Here is a 15,694-nt window from a genome sequence, read left to right as displayed (position 1 = left end):
TGACACAGATATTTACAGATTGCCTTTAAAGTCAATACATCAACCTTTAGCAACACAAAAAGCACTGGTAGAACTCAGCAGGCCAGGCAGCATCCATGGAGTGAAATGGACAGTCGATGTTTTGAGTTGAGACCCTTCATCTGGAGCAGATGAAGGGTCCCGATCCAAAGCGTCGACTGTCCATTTCCCCCCATAGGTGCTGCCTGACCCACTGAGTTCCTCCAGTGCCTTTTGAGTTGCTTCACATTCCAGCATCTGCAGTCTCTTGTATCTCCACATCAACCTTTAGTACTAAGTTGGAAGGATAAGAAGCAAAGCCTTAATAATTTTAACCAGGAAACTGACATTAATTGTCATAAAATCACCTGGCTTACTTTCAGGAAAGGAAATCTTCTGTCACTGAGTTTGATCTATGTAATTGAATCTTAACTGTCTTGCCAATTCAGGGTCAAATAGGAATGGGTAAAAATTCCTGGCATTGTCATTGATGTCCACATTCAGAAAATGAACAAATAAAAATGCTTCTTGATATTAGTTCACTTGTAAAAGCATTCAGCAGCAGTTACCAGATCCAGGAAGAGAATACCAGATAATCAGTTATTTAGTAATCATACCAGTACATGCCAGAAACACTTTCTGTCTTATTATGTGTTGAAAATGCATTGAACAGACAAAGCATTGAGACTCTACCACCACCGTGCATTACTACAGACTACTGAACTCATTCAATCATATGATCACCATAATGATCTCAGCTAATTCCCTGATTCTGAGAAGATGTCCTGTAAATTTCTGTATTTATTCCAAAAAGAAAGATAACGTGAAGGGTGTTTAGCGCAGACCTTGGTGAATAATTCTCACAAAGCTCTGCTCTTTATGTTTTCATAAAAATTAAACTAAATTAAGTCCAATCACATTATTTCAGTAGTAACTGAATATATTGTCATTAGTTTCAACTATATCCTGTAAAAATAAGTTAAATCACTAAAGATGCTTTTAGATTTTTATTTGATGTGTTGAGAAGCAAACAACCTTGGTGGATTGAAGATGTTATTTCAAATCGGAACTGCAGCTGTCCACTGACGTGGTCTGTCGGCAGTCTACGGCCCAGAGTATAGCTCACCACCCTGTCCCTGAAAGGAAACAAACAGGTTTAAAGGACACTCCCCACATGAGTCATAAAACAGGATTTGGCCATACAGCAGATTGAAACTAGGACAAAGATTAATGATCAAAAACATGCAGAGAAAAATTCAGTACATTCATATAGATTGTTTTTTATTAGTAGCTGTGGGGAGTTAATGAGTGACCAGAAGTTACATAAACTATTTTAATTGATAGCTACCAAATTATTAGTTTAATTCAATTAATTAAGTGGATGATATACATTATCCACTCAACGCGTTTTCTTCCTGGTAGAATTAGCAGGAAAACACACAGCCATTTATTTTTTTCCCCCAAGTGAAAATAGAAAATGCTGGAAAATCTCAGCAGGTTAGGCAGCATCCATGGAAAGAGACAGTTAATTTTCAGGTCTGGGACTCTTTATCAGAACAGAGAAAGAGAGAAACAAGTGATTTTCTTTTTTAATGTACTTTGCCAGATATGTAAAATGTCTACCATCAGCTTGGTACTGCAGCAGCCATTTTGCCCTTCCCACTTACGTTACAGGGTCTTTGACCCGAAATGTTCTCTGTTTTTCTTTGCACAGATGCTGCCTGACCTGTTGAGTGTTTCCAACATTCTTGTTTTTATTGCAGGTTTTCAGCATCTGCAGTTTTTTGATTTTCATTTTACCCTTTCATTTGGATATTGCACTACCTCAACCAAATGCAGAAAATTTAATCATTCGCCCTAATTTTGTTACTTTCTGCTCTGGATTTGTACTTTGAAAATCTCATTCAGATTTCTGTTTCTAGTTTAGTAACTTCTATGTATTTCCTGGATTGAAATAAAAGGGTACCTAAAATCAACCTTTTGTTTTCAGAGGGCCCAGAACACATAACTTGACAGCAACAGTTTCCATTTTTTGATCAGGAATAATTTGTTGTGCAACTTTGTTTGGGGCAACATTTCATAAGTTATTTGTAAACACTTACAGCCCAGCCACAAGTCAAATCTTGTGTGTAAAATTTATCAGTTCTAAATTACATGAGGCTATAAAGCAATCACAGAAACCAGAGCTGAGAATAGTGAAAGAACATGAAAGCACAGTGGTTGTAAATAGTGGGAAGGAATCAAAATGTATGCAGTTTTATGTCACATATTTTAAAACGTGAGTACTCAACAACAGATTGAATTGCTCACAACAGACTGAAGCTGTGAGATATCATTACAGTGAAAAAGCTTCTACTCCCAGACCAAACTGCATTTGCTGCTCTAGGTATCTGACAGTTTTGTCTGCTTTTCCATGAACATACAAAATGTGTGCAAGAATTTAAGTTTTCCAGTTATTAGAGGGGCAAATACCAATGGAGGAGAGGGATTACCCCTGCATACAACAGATAGATAGCTTGTGTTGCCAAACAAATTGTTCTAAATGTAATAACTGTAATATATTTCAGCCTGTTTGAACAATAATTCCTAGCAGACACCTAGAGTTGGTTCACTTTTAAGCAAAATGCCTCTAAATTGCATCAACCCTTCTTCCATGAATGCTTTTATCTAAACTCAATCCTCGCCTAATCGCAAAACTGAATGTTTGACTATTATTAGATATTTGTATTTGATCTATACAGACCATTTGGTCATGTGGAGATTAAATGCTGCATGGGCCATTTAATTCCATGTTGTAATGTCTATTTATTTCTACATTACTATTTTGGTAAGTTATGTCCAATCTATCAAATGACCTTTAGATTCTGCTTTTGTATCTGCTTTATTTGGCCTTTATAATTTCAGTTTTATTTAGATGGCTTGTTTCACCTAGTTTCAAGGTCTGTTAATCGAGTATTTTAGCTTCTTCAACTGGTTCTTCCACTATTACATTCCTTTCAAAGCTTTGATCCAATCTCTTCAGTTCCTTCTCAGTTGGTAACTTCTTGCTATTGTAACACAAGAATTTGATACCTCACTTCTGCACAGGATAAGTCTGGTTTCCATTCATTTACTTCAAATAAATGCACCCTCACTGAAGCTGCCTGATGCAGTACTTTTTAAGGAGAAGGTTCTTAATTCTCAAACATTGTTTGCTTAGTTACTGACACTTGGTTAATTTACTAAAGAGTCAAAGTCTGGTGGGGGGGGGGGGGGTCAAACTCCACCCTGGGATAACTGCATATTGACCAACATTTCAGTGCAGTGCTGAGGGAGTACTACATTTACAAAGGTGTTATCTGACATGTGAGGTGTTAAATTGTGGCCCTGTCTGCCTTTTCAGGGAAATGTGAAAGACCATGCTGTTAGAAGTGCAGACCATCTTCATGATGTCCTGGCCAACATTCGTCCCTCAAACAACCCCAACAAGAAAAGCAATGTTGGGCAGGTACTTACCTAATTTTCTGAGGTGGTGAGGTCAGAATTTTAATATTGGTACTGCTACAGGACAATAGATTCAAATATTTCAAAAATAAATCATTGATTACACAGGGTTTTAAGGGTGTTAACAGTTCTACGCAAGTAAAGGAGCTTTTTTTTAACTACTTTGTATTAAAGCAGTTGTGAAACTTCTTTATGTTTTTTTTGTTCCATCAAAAGTTGTACTTTAATAGTAATACAATAAAGCAATCCACCTCCCTGGAGTTCTGAATATTTATAAGTCATTCCATCTCTCGCCACCAGAGGGCTGCATGTATATACATCATCACACCACTGACTGAACATTCAAAGTACTGGACCATGCTTTCCACTTAATGAGAGAAAATGCATTCAACCCTAGGGTGGCTGCACCCTGTGGGTTGATAATTTCACTAACTCTTCCTCCCAGGTATTCACTGAAACCTTATTATTGCAAGCCTTGTGCTAGCTTGAAAGCTATATACTCACTAGGTTTATATACTGTTTATAATGGTAAGTCCCATCACTGCGTCCTACTGCCACGGGGGGTGGGGGGGGCGTGGGGAACAGAATCGCTACAAGTGAATGCTTACTAGAAATATCAAACTACTTTTCCTCTATGCAAAATTTTGATTTTAAATAAATGTCTGTACACATATTGTTTTTAAAGAGAGAACATAAGAAAATAGGAGCAAGAGTAGGCCACTCAACCCCTCATGCCTGCCCCATCATTCAATGTGATTATGGCTGACCTGCCCCAGGCCTCATCTTCTGTGCCAGAGAATGAGCATATTTAGAATTTAGTCAAGTGAATGTGACTTATTTGGGCATTTTGTTGTGTTCTAACTACGTTGGAAGTTGGATTAAGCCTTCCACTGATGGCTTTGAACCCCACTTGCTTATCTTGAAGGCATTTCTGTAAAGGTCAATTAGTCAAAACCACAGGTGCTCTAGTCAACATCTTCCCCTTTCATGTGATAAATATTAGCCATGGTTGAATTGGTTAGGTCATTACCTGAATTAGAAAGCAGAGAGTTTGAATATTACAACGGAGATGGAATGAAAAAATCCAGATTGACAATCCAGTGTAGCACTCAGGGATTGCTGCACAGTTGGAAGCGCCATCTTTTGAATGAGACGTAAACCAAGGCTCTGCAACCCAATGACTATCATAATGACTAAGAGGTTTGTAGCTGAACTCAGTGTGCCAAGCTATTAAAATGAATTTGGTGGTTTGTGAGCCAACATCAGATAAAAGATGGCCATGTAAACCACAGGCTTTTCATTATAGCCCAAATGATTCACCATTGCCCTTCAGGAAAAAGAATCTGCAATCCTTCAATTTAATGGTTATTCTACTTTGGGTGACTATAGATGCTACTTTGTCAGTGTTGTTTACTTGCCTTTTTAAAATTACAAATACAATAAAGTTTTGCATTCATATCAGGATACAGAAATAGATAGCATTTGGCCATATGTTGGCAGAATTGTAGAGCATGTATTTTGATCAGCATTTAACTTATCAAACAACATGACAAAGCAAAAAAAAATTGAAAGGGTAAGACAGGTGAACCTAACATCTGAAGCATCAGGATATTGACTTATGCCACACATCTGTTTATTTCTGACCTCGATACAGCTTTTATTAAAATCAACATTTCACCAAATAAGTTCCCATATTAAATTAGCTGCAGAACTGCACATAATATTAAAATATATTCTTCCAAGACAAGATCAACAATTCTATTCTCACTGTGAAAATATACAGACTTACCCTATTGCATGCCTTTCCAGTAATCTCTGTACTGGCATTGAAAGCTTTCCTAGAAAGCGCTTTATAATGGGACGGCTTTTTGCAAATTTGTCCTTGACCTCGATTTCAAGAACATCTGTGGGGAGTGAAACAAAACTGTGCTGCTGCAAAGGACAGAGAGGGAAAGAGAAAGAATGAGAGAGGAGGAAAGAAAAATCAAAACTACAAACAACATCCAAAATCCAACAAATAGCCCAGCACAAATCAAAATCAAAAAACTGCAGTTGCTGGAAATTTGAAATAAAAACAAAATGCTGGAAACACTTAGCAGGTCAGGCAGCAGCTGTGGAAAGTGTGGAAAGAGAAAAAGTAATTATTTCGGGTCTGAGAGTCTTTGAACTGCGTGAACAGTCTGACAAACAGTTATGATGAAGGGCCCTTATCTGAAATGTTAATAGTTTCTCTCTCCACAGATGCTGCCTGACCTGATCAGTATTTCCAGAATTTTCTGTTTTTTTTTATTTTAGCCCAGCATAAATATCCACTGTGGACTCTACAAGTCATGTTTACCTCTGAACAGCAACTGTCCTTTGAATGTATCCAAACTAGGTTTACGTTATACTTTTCTTGTGACAGAATACCAAAAAATGCAATGGTCATTTTTTTTAAATAATGGAACCACAGTGTTGCAAAGTACTTAAAAAGTATAGTGAAGAATGTCACATAGCTGGAGGTTAAAAGAAATATTTAAATTAACTACAGCATTTAAGTCCATGGATCAGCCTGTCCTGACTATTAGGTTTCCACTTATGTTTTCCACTTGAAAACATTCACACGGATTCTTAGTGGAGATGAACTCATTCATGTGCACATGCACACACGCAGATAAACATTTATGCACTTGCTCTTCCCTCAAGACTCGAATCAAAAGCAACAAGACACGTTCTTCAGATTGTTAAAAACAGCAATGAAAGCAGCATTGGGAAACAAAAGCAAAGAATTTATATGAAACATTTTAAAATCATTGGTCAGGCAACAGCTGAAATATTATGTCTAATTCTGGGCAGATGGATGAGACTAATTTGATTGCTCTTTCAATGAGTATAGACACAGAGCTCCAAATGGCCTCTTTGTGGGGACGAAGATTCTAACCCTCCAATATTCCCCTCCTGCCATGATGTTGAGAGAGGGTTAATGGGGTGGTGGGGGCGAGGAAGACATTAAACATGTAAAATCAAGGAACATACCCTTAACTGTCTAGTTTAACAGGACATTCTGCAAACTACGTCAATCATAGCTCCTTGCAGAACTATCTTAGTCCCACTCCCATGATGTTTCCCCATACCCACATATATTTTCCTTCATATAGTTATTCAATTTCCTTGTAAAACTTGAGAAAGTTGCTAACAATTCACGTGTGGCTGAAGAAGAGTTGAGTTCTCCCCCATTCCGTCTGGCCTGCCCTTTGTGATTGCATGTTTTCTCTGCATGCAACCAATCCCTGGTCTCTCATTTTCATCCCCCACTATTGACCACCTCCTTCCCTAAAGCCCTCTTTATTTGCTCTGTCACCTGTGTGACCTCCTCCCAACTGCTAAACGCTAATCCCTCTCTCTTTTCCTTCCCACTCCCAATTCCTGAGGATTGTCCCCAAAGAGCCCTGGCTGTTTTTACCATCTGATATTGAGACAGCCCATCAATTCACTGTAAAAATGTATTCAAGGACTTCCATACACCTGCATGAGGACCCTGGGTGAGGGCAGCAGCAAGCTAGTTTGAGGACTTGTGGGGCTAACGTCGGTTTACGGCAGTAAATTTAAATGGGTGATTGCAAGAGGGCAAGTTGTCATGCACTATTCAGTTTTCTTAAAATGGCAGTGGGCAGTTGGTGGCTAGCTGCCATTGTACTGTACTGGGGCAGAGGTCACTATATTTGATAAGGAGGAAAATTGATGAAGTAACACATGAAAAGCAAACAAAAATAAGGCAAGAGTAGCTGACCAATAAAGTAATGTTGACTAAGTTTTTCTCTGTCTAGTAGCAAGGCATGACCAGCTGGGAATCCCCTGCTACTCTGGATTTAACAGCTTTTTTGTGTTCCTTACTTTGTATTCTTTCTCTCTAACTTCCTGCTGAAATCTATCACCCAGATGGCTTCATCAATAGCTTATCATCCCAGCAACCCTGTCCTCATCCTATCAGAGATATTCCTATGTTCTAACCATCCTTCCCCCATCTTATCTGCAACTTTAAACTAGTGTTTCTCCCTTTCTCAGTCGTTGACCTGAAACGTTAACTTTGTTCTTCTATGCATAGATGCTGACTGACCTGTTGAGTGTTTCCACCATTTTTTGTTTTAATTTCAGATTTCCAGCATCTGCAGTTTTTTTTATTTTCATTCACTGACCAATAAACTGACAGGATTGCTTTACTTTGAACCAATATGTACTAGATGGGCTAAATGAGCCCCATCTGTGCCATAGTAATTCTATGATTTTATGATTTATTGGAAACCATGGTTTGATTATATTTTTAAATCCCAGACAAACATTAGATTTTAAAAAATCTATTACAGTTACTTTTGACTTAGGAGTTTGTTAAATAAATAATTTTAAGCCAAATTTTCAGTGGTTTGTAGTTCATTTTGTCCGAATTGACAAATGTTTGCTCATCACCAATTAAATCTGCCAAATCTCCTTTTCCAACAGACTCTTGAGCAATAAAAATCGAAGTGCCAGATATAATTAAACCTTGAGAAGAATGCATGTAGTGCTTGCTTTATTAAATATTTAGTGTTGTTTCATTCCTACTTTCTAAATCTTTCCACATAGACACCACTGAAAGTGCATCTGCAAAACTCCCACGGTGTACCACAAGAGATCAAGTAAGTGAAATCTGTACAAGTCATTTTCTATAATAGATTAAGATTAGGTGTTGTGTTTTAATCACATAGTAAATAACTGCATTTCACCTTATAAAGACTTATGGGTCTTCAATAATATTTCCATTTTAATCTGGTCTTCCCTTGAACAATTCAAAAATATCATTACATATTTAAGATCAAATCCAGTTTTTTAATATATATGAGAGAAAGAAACTGATTTGGATCAATAATGTCTATTTTCTCTATATTCTTTATACTTTATGGACACCAATATTCACAAATCTTTGGTTCTTCCTATGTTCTCCCCTTCACTCTGTCTAGGATATTAAATATCTAGTGTTCCAAACAACATCAATTTGGCTGGTCTTTCTCCACAACTAAATTTCTCTGGCCTTGGAAACATCCCTGGAAATTTCCTCCATTCACATCCTTCCTTTCATGCTTTGACCAGAACTGGATGCAACACTCTACCTGTGGCCTAACTAACATTTTACAAAGCATGGAAGTCAGCTCTCTTTTTTCTTTAACCTTTCCTCAAAAGCAAATATCCTATATATCTTGCTAACCACCTCATCTACCCATCTTGCTACTTTAGGCATCAATGGCCTTGCACTCCAAAGTCTTGGTTCTTCCACAATTCTCTGCATTCTACCATCCATTCATTTATTTATCTATTCCCCCCCCCCCCCCCCACCCCACTTTGCATTCCTTAATGTGTATTCTCTTATCTTATTTGCAACATTGCATAGTTTGTGGCACACAATTGCTTAAGTGTAACAGAATCAGAATCATACTGCACAGAAACAGGCCCTTCAGCCCACTGAGTCTGTGCTAACTATCAAGCACCCATTTACACTAATCCTACACTAATCCCATGTTGTTCTCCTCACATTCCCATCAAATCCCCCAGATTATACCATTCGCCTACACACCAGGGACAATTTACAGTGGCCAATTAACCTACCTTCCCATTGTAGGGGAAGGTTTAAGGTGAGAGGAAGGAATTTTAAAGGGGATATGTAGAGAATTTTTTTTACACAGAGAGTGCTTAATATCTGGAACTCACTGCCAGAGGAGATGAAGTCAGATACAATCACTATGTTTTAAGAGGAATTTAGACAGACACTTAAATAGAATCATAGAAACTACAGAACATTAATGGGTACTTATGGTCCACCTTGTCCATCCTGTCGATGATGCCTATCTAGCCCCTAAGCTATAATTGTATCTGCCTCCACTACCTCTTCTGGCAGCTCGTTCCAAATATTCACCACCCTTTGTGTGAAAAACCTACCCCTCAAATCGCCATTAAATTCCTATCCTCTCACGATAAACCTGTGTCCTCTACTTCTAGACTCCCCTGGCCTGGGATAAAGATTCTGACTATTTATCCTATCCCTGCCCCTCATAATTTTGTAAACCTCTATAAGGTCACCCCTCAGCCTCATATGTTCCAGTGAATAAAGCCTATCCAATCTCTCCTTATACCTACCATCCTCCATTCCAGCAACATTCTGATGAATCTCTTCTGCACTTTCTCTATTGCTACACATCCTTCCTGTAATGTGGTGACCAGAACTGTACACAGTACGCTAAGTGCAGTCTAACCAATGTTTTGTATAACTGCAACATGACCTCCTAATTTTTATTATCAATGCTTTGGCCCATGAAGGCAAGCATACCAAATGCCCTTTTCACTACCCTAGCCACCTGTTATGCAATTATCAGAGAGCTGTGGATTTGCTCCCCAGGGGCTCTCTGTATATCAACACTCCTAAGGTCCCTGCCATTTACTATATGTCTTAACAGAATTTGACCTCCCTAAGTGCATTACCTCACACTTGACTGGATTAAGTTCCATCTGCCACTGCTTTGCCCAACTTTCCGGCTGATCTATATCCTGCTGTACCTTTAAACTATTTACAATCTATAAATCTTTAAACATATCTTTAAACTATCTTCATCTACAACTCCACCAATTTTTGGGTCATCTGTAAACTCACTAATCATACCCCCTGTATTCTCATCCAAGTCTCTCTCTCTCACACACACACATACATGTGTGTGTGTGTGTGTGTGTGTGTGTGTGTGTGTGTGTGTGTGTGTGTGTGTGTGTGTGTGTGTACATATATAAAAAGAGTCCCAGCACCGATCCCTGCAGTATACCACTTGTTAGAAAAATACCCATCGACCACTACACTTATCTCCTATCACCAGTCTACTTTGGATCCAGTTCACCAACACATCTCGGATCCCTTATGTTTTAACCTTCTAGACTAGCCTACCATGTGGAACCTTGTCAGAAGCCTTACTAATGTCCATATAGACAACATCTACCACCTGCCTTCATCAATCCCGTTGGCTGCAGCCTCAAAAAACTCAATCAGATTGGTGAGACATGACCTTCCCTGCACAAAACCATGCTGACTCCTCCTAGTGAACATAAATTTTGTCCCTCAGAATTTTCTCCAACAACTTCTCTACAACCAACGCAAGGCTCACTGTCCTGAAGTTTCCAGGCTTATCCCTACTGCCCTTTTTGAACGACGTTTTAACATTAGCCAACCTCCAGTTTTCTTGTACCTCACCACTGGCTAACAAAGGTGCAAAATTTTCCATCAGAGTCCTAGCAATTTCCTCCCTTACTTCCCTTGGCATTCAGAGGGAGATCCCTTCCGTCCCTGAGGATTTATCCATCCTAATGTGCTCCAATATTTCTTGCACTTCCTCCTTCTTGATTCAGATGTGCTCCAGAATATCAGTGTATCTCTCCCTTAACTATCCACCTCCACCTCTACATCCTTCTCCCTGATGAATACCGATGAAAAGTATTCATTTAGGATCTTGTTCATATCCCTTGGCTCCAGTCATAGATTGTCCCTCTGGTCCCTAAGAGGACCTATTCCTTCCTTAACTAACCTCTTGCTTCTAAAGTACTTACAAAAGATTTTAGGATTCTTCTTGATCCTACCTGCCAAGGTCATTTTATGGACTCTTTTTGCCTTCCTAATTTCTTTCTTAAGTTTTCTCCTATATCCCAATTGGTTCAAACAAAACCATGCTAGCATAATCACATTTTTTTAAATTAATGATCCTGGTTCATTTGTTTTGTGCATTAAGGCTTCCTCTTCCTACCTCTCTCTGCCAGACAGGGTTGATGGTGTTAAAAGTAATTCCAGTTCTTTTCTCCTGCCCATGGTGTGGTAATACCGGGAAAATGCTGTGTTTGCCTGGTTGAATGGAAATCTTCAGGTAAGGATCAGGATTAAAGAACATCCCCTTCTTCAGACCAATAGCTTGAAACCCTAATCAAAGCAACCAAAAGTATTTTTAATAAGGATACTCAAGACATTCATTCAATAAATGTCAAAATTTTATATTGCAATTAATTTGCTTGCTGTGAATTTTAAAACATGTGAGATTCTAATATATAATCATGATCTTTACATCAAACGATATTCAGAAATTAGCATCAACAGGGAGCTGAAAACAACACAGCAGTGTTCGTTCAGAAAACAGTGATGACATATTGAACTGATGATCAATTGGTTTCAGCACATTCAACCAAAGGAGTGTTTTCTGAAGTATGTGGCAAAGCCCTTTTTTCGTCTTTATAAACATATGTTAAAGTGATGTAAGCAGATTCCAAATGACCCATTGCAATGTTTGCTACCTTTTGTTTTAAAGAGCAAAAATGCAAGGAGAAACCACTTAAAAATGGCAATACATTGAGAGGAATTTTTTGGCAACATCTGATGGAGCATTTTAGAAACAAATCTTTCTGTGCAAGGTGAAAATGTTTAAAGTGCTGGAATGTGCATTTCCAGCTGTCAAGATTAAAGCCTTACCAGACCTAAACCTGTATCAGGAGATGACAACGCCCAGCTGATGTCTGTTCTCAAATCTGACCATTAGGGAAAATCTTCAAGCATCTGCCTGCTGGAAATGCACAATCCAGCACTTAAAACGTTTTTCTTCTTGACCAGAAAGATTTAGTTCCGAAATGCCACATCAGGCAACACCAAGAACATCCCTTACATTGTATTTCCATTTATATGTAGTTTACAGGATAGTCTATCACAGAGAGGATTCAAAGCAGAGGCCATTGTGTTTTAAATGAAAGATTAGATACATGTTTGAAGGTGCGGAGATACAAGAGACTGCAGGGGCTGGAATTTGGACCGAAAATCAAGCTGCTAGGGGGACTCAGCAGGTCAGGCAGCATCTATGGAGGCAAAGGGATAGTTGATGTTTCGGGTCGAGACCTTGCATCAGGACTGAGAGTGTAAAGGGGGAGATTACCAGCAGGTGAGGGGAAAGGGTGAAGCAAGAGCTGGCAAGCAATAGGTGGACCCAGGTGAGGAAGGGTCCATATGGGCAGGTGGGGAAGGGTGGAGATAGAGGCTGAGAGGTGATGGATGGAGGCTAAAGGGCTTCAGATCGTGGAATCTGATAAAAAGAAAGGTGATCAGTGGAACCAGATAAGGGAGGGATGGTGGGCAGAAGGGAACAAGAGTATAGGGGATCCAGTGGGAGGAGTATGTGGGTGATAGGCAGATGGAACCAGGTGAGGGAGGGGAAAGAAACTGGGTAACAAGGTGGTAGGGAGTTGGAAAGAAGGATGTGTGTGTGTGTGAGAGGACCAGGGTGTATCAGAAGGAGAGAGAAAAGAACACAGAGGGCATGGATTAACTGAAATTGGAGAATTCAGAGTTGCGTTGTAGATTATCCAGGCAGAATATGAGATGCTGTTCCTCTAGTATGCAGCACTTGGCCTCACGCTGGCAGTGGAGGAGGCCGAGAACAGACAAGTTGGTGTGAGAACGAGGAGGGGAGTTAAAATGGCTAGCAACTGGGAGCTCCAGATAGCCATTGCAGACAGAGCAGACAGGTGGGGAGATAGCTGGTTAGTGGGATTGATTAAGGATTATCCTAACAAAGGGTCAGCGCACACACCTCTTCATTTGGTGGTGCTATGGTTAAGGGTGACTTAATCAGTAATCTAGAGAAAATTATTTTTATGTATGTACTATTGCTGATTGCATTATGTGATTTTCATAACTAAGTACTATTATATATTAAGTTTTAAATACATTTAGGGCTAATAACATTCATTGGAGTAATTACGAGCATTGCTACACTCTGTTGAGAGAGGTGATCATTTTCACTTCTCATATGTCAAACATGCTTGTACATCATGGAAACACAGCATGGCTGACATGAGGCCCAAGAGAAGCAATGACCAAACAACATCATGAATGGCAACTGTAGAATGATGGGGCTTTGAGCAGCAGTGTAAGCTGAATATCCACACTTGCTTCTTCTGTGGCTTGTCCCAGAAATGGAAAGAAATATAGCCTTCATTGTCATTAAATATTAAGAGCTGCAGAAATTATTGGGAGTCTCATGTTAACTGATGTAGTTATTTCAAATAATTTAGTGTAATTCCCAAGAAAGACAAAAGAAGGGAACGTCAGACAGACTAGATTAATACATTTTGGATTATTAATGTGTAATATCAACAATTGATTATTATTACTAAATACTACTTGAGATTCATTTATGTTATCCTGCGCTCGGCCTTGTATACTTCACAACTAATTTTTAGAACCCCATATGCTAATGGTAACTCTGTTTACATACTTTAGTCAGGTCATGGAGAATGTCCAAGTCTCTTGAGTTTAAGCCTCATATAAATCCTGCCAATCCCATTCTGCACTTGGCAGAATCTGTACCCACCGGTAAATTTGTGCCAGGTTGCAGCAGATGGGGTGCTAAGGAAGAGGAGTTTGTCCATCTATGACCTGCAGCACATTTGTGATGTTAAGAGGAACACTCCCACCAAAGTTGTGGAGAAAAATCAGCTCCATGGGATTTTCTTCAGGCCAACAAAACCCCTCTCATTTTCTCATATTTGGCAAGTACTAAACTTATACTGACCGTACTAAATTCAGAAACTTACAACCATGCTAAATCTGGAACAATAAATGGTCATTAGGTTTACTATATCGTGTTGGAAATATCTAAATGATGGAACTGGGAAAACATTAACATTAAAATGAAGTGACCTACTCTTTTGGGATTGTCTTTCTGCTATTCCTCATCTCCAGTGCTGGACCTTTGTGCAATGTCTTAAGTAGGCAGAAATGAGCTTAATTCTCCCCTTTCTCCCTTACTGAAACTAGCCTTGGAAGAGACATACTTGTATAATATGATACAGAATTTTAAAAAATGAATTTAAGATATTAGAATAGCTTTTCTGATCGATCCCACATCTATAACAGTGGATAAAACCAACTGCTAAGAGGGAAGGTGATAAGCATAGGACAGCTACTTTAAGACATTGCACAAAGTTCCAGTACTGTATTTGATAAGTAACTGAAGACTATTCTCAAGAGAAAAGGTTGCCTCCTTTTAATGTCAGTACTCTCGGTGACATCATTTTGATGTTTCCAACATCCATAAATCGAACCATTTCATCTGCACACTATATGAACTGTGTTTGGGAATTGTTGTGGCACCGTAATTGTGAAAGTCCCAATAGCCTTTAATTTCAACACCTCAGGTTCATTCACAAGCGGTTAGCGTAATGCTTTACAGCGCCAGCGACCTGGGTTCAAACATGGGGAGAACGTACAAACTCCTTACAGACAGCGGCTGGAATTGAACCCGGGTCGCTGGCGTTGTAATAGCGTTACGCTAACCGCTGCAGAACACTCTACGCAAAAGATGCATTTCACTGTGTGTTTCGATGTACATGTGACTAATAAAGATATCTTATCTTTTAAAATCACATGTATTAGGCAATCTGCAGGAAGTGGATTCTATGGAACAAATGTCAAATGCTTCTCTTATCTGAGCAACTAATTTCATCTTCAACTTAAAGGACAATTGGCAACAAAATGAAAAGACCTTGCAGTCTTACCAAATGACAGGATTTCCTAGGTATATAATGTGACCTTAGATGCTCCATTGCACAGTTTACAGTTCATTTGCAACTGTCAGCATCAGTTGATGAATGTAAGGCTTCATTTCATCCAGAACTCTGTTGCTTATATCCTCTCCCACTTAACCATCAACCCAGTTCCTCAATGCATCTAATTAAAAACATTCTTGTTATCTTTAATGACCTCACACCCTGTTATTTCTTTTACCTCTGAACCTCCTAAATTTCTGTTCTGCTGATTGCAATCTCTTGGTGCAACTCTTCCTCCCAAACTTTAACACACCATAGCCTTGGAGAGGGATAGAAGCAGATGATACGGGAAAGTATTTAACTGGGGGAGGGGGAATTATGATGCTATTAGGCAGGAACTTGGGAGCGTAAATTGGGAACAGATGTTCTTGGGGAAGTGCACAGTGGAAATGTGGAGGTTGTTTAAGGAATACTTGCATGGGGTTCTGGATATGTTTGTCCCACTAAGGCAGGGTAAGGATGGTAGAGTGAAGGAACCATGGTTGACATGAGATGTAAAATATCTTGTCAAGAGGAAGAAAGAAGCTTACCTAAGGTTTCAAAAGCATGGATCAGGCAGGGCTCTGGAGAGTTACAAGGTAGCCAG

At 39.1% G+C, this 15,694-nt stretch overlaps 1 protein-coding gene across 1 annotated transcript in view; it reads right to left on the bottom strand.

The window, feature by feature from the left end:
- LOC127570344 (E3 ubiquitin-protein ligase HECW1-like) overlaps positions 1 to 15,694 on the bottom strand; it is a 315,832-nt gene that overhangs the window by 135,035 nt on the left and 165,103 nt on the right. The window contains 3 exon segments of the mRNA XM_052015802.1: positions 1,033 to 1,133; positions 5,270 to 5,412; positions 11,268 to 11,437. Coding sequence (XP_051871762.1) covers positions 1,033 to 1,133; positions 5,270 to 5,412; positions 11,268 to 11,437 — 414 coding nt within the window.

This window comes from Pristis pectinata, chromosome 5 (genome assembly GCF_009764475.1).
Source record: "Pristis pectinata isolate sPriPec2 chromosome 5, sPriPec2.1.pri, whole genome shotgun sequence".
In the NCBI taxonomy this organism is placed as follows: domain Eukaryota; kingdom Metazoa; phylum Chordata; class Chondrichthyes; order Rhinopristiformes; family Pristidae; genus Pristis; species Pristis pectinata.
Note: the sequence above shows the minus strand (reverse complement) of the source record. Positions and strands in the feature narration are given on the sequence as shown.